The sequence below is a fragment of the Phaethon aethereus genome, assembly GCF_964289735.1.
Source record: "Phaethon aethereus genome assembly, chromosome: 1".
NCBI classification, from domain to species: Eukaryota; Metazoa; Chordata; class Aves; order Phaethontiformes; family Phaethontidae; genus Phaethon; species Phaethon aethereus.
Window position 1 is genome coordinate 87,902,332 of NC_138575.1, and position 6,819 is coordinate 87,909,150.

A 6,819-nucleotide genomic window follows, 5' to 3' on the forward strand; every position below is an offset into this window, starting at 1 on the left:
CCAAATGCTGGCGTGTAGAGAGAAACGTCAGGCCAAGCCAGGCAACTCAGGTGTGAAATACAATTTAATTGAGTTTAGGGATCTGTAGTTTGTCTGTTGCTCAGCTGAGCACGGGCTGTCTAGAAGGTGAAGCAGACATTATGGGCAGAGGAGAGGGTGAAGGAGTGCAAGAGGGAAGAAAACAGAGAGAAAAAGGTCACAAGAAGCAAATGAGAGCATGGGTTTGTTTACGGATGTGTTCTAATATATCGCCCCACAGTACGACGTGCTGACCCGGCGACTGACAGCACACACACACGCACACCCAGTGAGGAACAGCAGCGCACTTCAATGCTAAGCTGCTGGCAAGCACAGCCCAACACAGCACAGCACTCAGGGTGGAAGGAGGGGACACTCGGGTCCCACCAGGGCTCAGCACAAACACACGCCTGGGGCACAAGGACACCATAGGCCAGTACACATACACCTACACACATACACAACGAGAGCGAGCCACTGGTGACGCTCGTCCGAACACAGCTACAGGTGCAACACTTGTCCAAACACACCAGCCAACACACATATGTTCACCGCACATGCTTCGGTGTACAAAGGAAACACACCGGGCAGCATGCTCCCGTAGTCTAACGTGAACAGAGTGGCTCAGATGTGGCCCTACACAAAAGACACAGAATGCCTTGATCCAGAAATGCTTATGATCCCAATGCAAGGAACAGGGTGTAGACCTCTCTCTCACCCTTCACCTGGGTACATCTAGCCAGGGACACCTGAACTCGAGGGGGTTTGAGGTGAGAGGGAACTAGGTGGCAGAGGGGGGAGAAAGAGCAAAAAAGGGAGCAGTGGAGGGAAGGGGGCTTCAGAGTCTGTGAGGTGGGAAAGAGCAGCAGGGTGGCTGGGCCCTGGGGACAATGTTCAAAGAACACTTGGGTTGCGAAAGTTGTGTCCGGCAAAGCGTGCTTCATCGCCAAGCTCTTCCTCAATCCTGGAGGGTTAAAGAGAGACAGCACACGTCAGGCCCTTGCTGTGAGGGAGCATTGGAGACGCCAGGGCACTGGAGAGGCAGTGCATTGGCCAGGAAGCTGACATGGGCTGGAGGAGCTCAGCTCCTGCTAGCTGCTGTGTCTGCAGGGCTGCACCCTCACACCAAGGAGGAGAGAAGGAGTCTGCTCCAGAGATCTCCCCAGGATTCTACAGTCAGCTCTGCACCTTGTCTTCATAACATTTCCCCCACAAGCCCCATCTACCCTTGGGCTTTCAGCTTCTCCCACCCCCATTTAGTCACTCCCCTGTTCTCTCTTCTGCATTCCCATCCCTGGAGCCTCTTACCTCATAAGCTGGTTGTATTTAGCCAGGCGTTCAGACCTGCAGGGAGCACCCGTCTTTATCTGTAAAGCATTCCCCAAAACAAACATTGTAAGACACTGTTATGACTTGCACCAGTTTCCCATGGCAGGGCAGAAGATTCTGTCTTCACACCCCTTCACTTTCCTCCAGGCCTGTGTCTGGCCTGGGTCTCACCTACCTGCCCGGTGCATAGTCCTACAACCAGATCAGCAATGAAGGTGTCTTCGGTCTCCCCAGATCGGTGGCTCACCATCACACCCCAGCCGTTCTCCTGGGCCAACTTGCAGCTGCAAGGAGCAAGAAATGCAGTCAGTAGCTCCCACTCCTATAACCACCACCTGCACAGGCTGAGATCCAGGCACCCTCTCCTTCCACGCTCAGCATCCTACGCTCTGGTAGAGACAAAAGTCTATTCATCCAATGGATAGCGTGACACCCCACTGTGGTTCATCACTAACCCTTTTGCAGGACAAGGGTAGAGGGCTGGACTTACGCTTGGATGGCCTCCGTGACAGACCCAATCTGGTTGACTTTGAGCAGGAGGCAGTTGCAGGCCTTCTCTTCAACAGCTCGCTCGATGCGCTTGGGGTTTGTCACTGTCAGGTCATCGCCCACTATCTGAATCCCCACATTGGCCGTGAACTTGGACCAGGCCTCCCAGTCATCTTGGTCAAAGGGATCCTCAATGGAGACCACTGAAGGGACAACAGAAAAGACATGAGTCAAAGCTGCCTCCGTTCCCACCCAAAAAACACAGAGGGGGTGCACCTGTTAAGTATGTAGCATCAGTGCTGATTCCCTACTGCCAAGCACAGCAGCTCACCTGGATAATCACGGACAAAGCTTTGGTAGAGGTCACCCAGCTCATCTGCAGAAATGTAGCGGCTTGGGTCATCTGGGGACTTGAAGTCCAGATCATATTTGCCATCACGGTAGAACTCGGAGGCTGCCACATCCATACCGATGACAATCTTGTCTGTATAGCCCGCCTTTTCGATAGCTTCCTTGAGGAGCTCCAGAGCTGGAAGGAGGAAAGTTGCAGTCATGAGAGTCAGCCCATGCAGAAAGCTCTGACTTTCAGTGGGAACCTCCCCTAGGAAGGTCCTGAGAGCCACTGAGAGCCTGGTGGTGTGATGGGAGAGGTAGAAGTGCAGAGTGCAACAGAAACATGCCAAGAAGCTGCAGAGGCCATATGCCAAAGGACGAGGAAGAATTAAAATACTATCAGTGACAAGTTGGGGGAAGGCCTTGGAAAAGTCTGTGCACATGTGAAATGTTTGTATGGAGAGGCTGTGGTAGATCAAGGGCCACCCCCAAGGAGAAGGACCTTAGAAACCATTCCCTAACACAGGAGGTCAGTGACACTGAGGCACTTTGAACCAATCTTTGGGGAATGCTGTGAGCTGGATGTAAGAAGATACAGAACTGCAGGCAGGGGTACCTCATCTCTGCAAGGCTCTCACCTTCACTATTTTCCAGGATGTTGGGGGCAAAGCCTCCCTCATCACCCACATTGGTAGCATCTTTGCCATACTTCTCCTTGATGACACTCTTGAGGTTGTGATAGACTTCAGCCCCGATGCGCATGGCATCGCGGAAGTTTTCAGCTCCCACAGGCAGGATCATGAACTCCTGCATGGCCAGTTTGTTGCCTGCATGGGAACCTCCATTGATCACATTGAAAGCCTGGAAGAATCCATAAAAGAATCAGAGCTAAAGGAACCGGTCTTCGCACCACCTAGAGGAGTTTCTCAGATGAGTCACCATGCCCATTCATGCCACATCCCGCAGGGCAACATAATATATATCAGCTACAATGCATCAGACCAAAGGCATATAAGGCCAGGGTCTTCCTTCCAATAGTGGCTCAAAGCAAACGTTTGGAGAGGACTTTCTCACCTGTTTCTCTCTTGGAGGTCTCCTGAGCTATATGTATTCATCTGTGCTGTGTTTATGTGTTTATCAGCAATGTGACATCAATCTGTCTTCCAGGACCTTTTTCCTTGACTCTGAGAAAATTTTAATATTCACAACACCCTCTGTGAAGGAGTTTCACAGAGCAGCTACTGCTGGTGTGAAGACACATATGCCCTTGTTTTGAACTGTGCCCCCAGAGGGTTCACATGATACCCTCTGGTTCTTGTGCTAGGAGTGAGATCCTCAGTCAACCCCCACCACAACCTCTGCCATATCCTCCTCAGTCCCCTCTTTTCCATATTGAAACTTGACAAATATCAGGCCTTGGTTTGCTTCCTTGACAAGTGCAGTGCACTCAGCTGATGTTTCAGTCCTATATCCCTTCCTTCGCTACCTCCCAACACACCATTTGAAGTTTCTTTTGGAGTTTCTGAAGGTGGATGTCAAGGACAGAGGAGTCTTACTGGCACAGGAAGGATGAGATCAGAGTTGCCGGCGAGGTCAGCAATGTGCCTGTACAGGGGGACATCCTTCTCTGCAGCTCCCGCCTTGCACACAGCCAGCGAAACTCCCAGGATAGCATTAGCACCAAACTTGGCTGTGGGCAAAACCAAGGACGAGTTAGGCTTTGCAGGCAGCAACCTCCTGCCCAGGAGGTGCCCTTGCCAGCCCAGTCTTGGGCTCACCACAGGTCTGACAGTGCCCCCCACTCCAGCCCTGCAGCCTCCCATGCTCTTTACTTCCCAGGCCAAAAAAGAGGAATGAATTACATTTGTTCTCTGTGCCATCCATCTCAAGCATCAGATTGTCTATCTTCTCTTGATCCACAACAGAGAGGCCCTGCAAGAAAGAAAGCACTCCTGAGAAGGGGAGGCTAAGAAGAGCTGTTGGCTCTGGTGTGCGAGAAAGGAGATGTGTTGATGGAGAAGCTGGGAGTACAGGAACCTTTTTAGCTTGTGAGGGAACATATACACACAAAGCTCTGGAAATTAGTGCCTTGGTATATAGTCAAGTTAGGTAACCACAATTATGTTGCTGCAGTGCGGTGTAGATGTACCCACGGTGGAAAGGGGATCATCTGCAGCCCAGGCAAGGCCATGCATTGCTGGCGACACAGGACTCCCTTGGGGATTTACCCAGCCTTTTGGCAGCTTCCAGGGAGCTTTGTGGTGCTGTGACCACACAGAAGCTGGGCAGAACAACAGTACATGCTCAAGCTCAAGCAAGAGAATGTAGACTGGATGGAGCTGTCCCCAGGAGTGGGGCAGAGAGCAGAATTAGGCCCAACACAGGCAGCCCTCCACCAGGCTGGGTATTTTTCAGGGGTGGAGAGAGCTGGGCTCTCAGCCAGACCCCACCACAGGCTGCATGGGGTGTAACATGTGGTGTGTGGCTTCAGCTCAGCCCTCCTCAGAGCAGGCTCCAGGTCTTCAGATAGAAATAGGTTGCAGATGTGACACCACCGCTCTGCAAGGCTGTGCTGGGGGGTACTGCCAGGCCTTGCATGGCAGATGATCATTGCTCATCACACCATGAGTGCTGGGTGGGATGAACAGGTATGAGGCCACAGTGGATGAGGTTCAGTGCTTGAGGAGGAGCACACCTGAAAGAGAGAGCGAGCTCTACGGGGAGTATCGAGGGGACTAGTTATGTGGTACAGATGCTGCAGTGGATTGGGTAGTGTTAAATCCTTTCTGCTCAGAGAAAGATCACTGTGGACACATACAGGCATGGAGGGATGTGCCCAGGTTCACAGAGAGCATCACTGTTAAACCAGTGAAATGAAGAGAGGCAGAAACAGAGATCGGGGACAGAATGGACCAGAGTAAGCAGTGGACAAGGGAGAACAAAGAGAAATCCTTACAGAGCCCACGAGAGCTGGGGCGACAGTGCTGTTGATATGATCCACGGCCTGCAGGACCCCTAAAGAAGGGAAGAGACAGAGAAAGAGAGAGAGAGTGAGGCAAAGAGGAGAGTGGAAAGAGGGAGGGAGAGGACTGATAGAGAGACTGAGAGAGGGAGACAGCAAGGGAAGATCAAGGCCTAATCTTTCACTTTTCGCTAGGTCTGTGCCTATGTGGTCTCCCTGAGGGCAGTGGGACACATCCACCTCACACCGGTGGATGAGCAGTACCCTCCAGCAGAGCCCCATGCACAGGCAGCCCTGGGGACAGGGTGCAGACCAGGCATCTCCGCACCTTTTCCGAGAAAACGTGACTTGTCATTGTCTCGTAGCTCCAGCGCTTCGTAGATACCAGTGGATGCACCGCTGGGGACTGCTGCTCGAAACATACCTGGGAAACAGCAAAACATGGGTGTGAGATGAGCAGAGGGTGAAAAAGAGGGAAAGCCCTTGTGCACCTGCTTCTGTCCTGCTTTTGAGGGAAAGGATGCAGCAACCACTTGTGCAAATGGATAGTCCCGCTGGCTGGCTGCTCTTGGCTGGTCTTCTCAGAGGTAGAGCACCTCTTGGAGGTAGAGCACCAGGGTGGCAGAAATAAATGCATCCAGGGCTTCCAGACTGACAAATCTGGATCTCAGGCACCCAGAGGTCCACACTGTTCCCAGAACTACAGATGACAGGTGGAAGTCTGGCTCCTCAACCCTTCTCCTGGTTCCAGAGGCAGCCTGACCCACAGCTACCAGCAGCTTCCTCCCCCTCAGACTGGGGCTGTGTTTCTGCCTTGGTGAAGAAGGAAGAGATGGGCTGGATGCCTGCTCTGGCCCCTCACTGCTCTTCTGCCCACCTAGCTTTGGGCCCACCGCAGACGCAGCTTTTCCAGTTGAGATACATGTGCACATACATGCCTGCGCAGAGATCTTGGGGACAAAGCTTCCCACTATGAGCATGGCCATGGATGTGCTTCCAAGTACTGTGTCCCAGGAATAAAAGCACAGCTGCAGCAGGACATAGTGGGGATAGGACAAGAAGGTAAATATATTTACATTAATGAAACCTTTCATCCCTGCTACTAGCAGGCACGGCACATGGCTCAAGTCACATACATGGTAGCCAACTGTCTTATTTGTGATTCACCCACTACGTGTGCAGAGTTTCTGAGCACACACAAGCAGAGTCACAAGTAGGGTTTTGGTCTCTGCCTCTTCCCCTGGCTTGCTCTCTGCCGGGGGTCCACTGGAGAAGACCCTCCGTACCCTCGGCAGAGCGTGACAGGATGCCGTGCAGTGCCAGCTCTGCTGGGATGGGCAGGACTTCCCCCCATCTCTTGTCCTCGCCCATGTACCTTTGTGTGTATACAGGTCCACCTCAACAGTGGGGTTCCCACGAGAGTCCAGGATCTCGCGAGCGTGGATCCTCTCAACTGCCATGGTGAGTCTGAGGAGAGGAGAGGAGAGGAGATGAGATTCTGAGAGGCCCCAGTATGTGGTGCTCACCCTTCTAATGTCTAGACAAGACACTGACGAAGAGAAGGGAGCTCAAGGAAGACCTGGACCTGGAGTTAAAACTATTGGCTCAAGGAAATTTAGAAATCCCTGTTAAAACACAGATTGTGGGAAGCTATCCACATTTTGTCCAGGAACTCGTTATCTATTTTG

At 52.3% G+C, this 6,819-nt stretch overlaps 1 protein-coding gene across 2 annotated transcripts; it reads right to left on the minus strand.

The window, feature by feature from the left end:
- Window positions 1–783: 783 nt before the first annotated feature.
- On the minus strand, window positions 784–6,591 carry ENO2 (enolase 2; the record flags this gene model as incomplete). 2 transcript variants are annotated; one of them, XM_082002106.1, is made up of 11 exons in its annotated part: window positions 784–982; window positions 1,327–1,385; window positions 1,523–1,631; window positions 1,838–2,039; window positions 2,168–2,365; window positions 2,808–3,030; window positions 3,726–3,859; window positions 4,032–4,101; window positions 5,126–5,184; window positions 5,460–5,555; window positions 6,507–6,591. In XM_082002106.1, 11 exons carry the CDS (start codon window positions 6,589–6,591, stop codon window positions 913–915), a joined length of 1,305 nt encoding a protein of 434 aa, XP_081858232.1. In that variant the 3' UTR covers window positions 784–912. The 2 variants fall into 2 exon arrangements, with proteins under 2 accessions (XP_081858232.1, XP_081858233.1); XM_082002107.1 differs by lacking the exons at window positions 4,032–4,101; window positions 5,126–5,184.
- Between the last annotated feature and the right edge of the window lie 228 nt (window positions 6,592–6,819).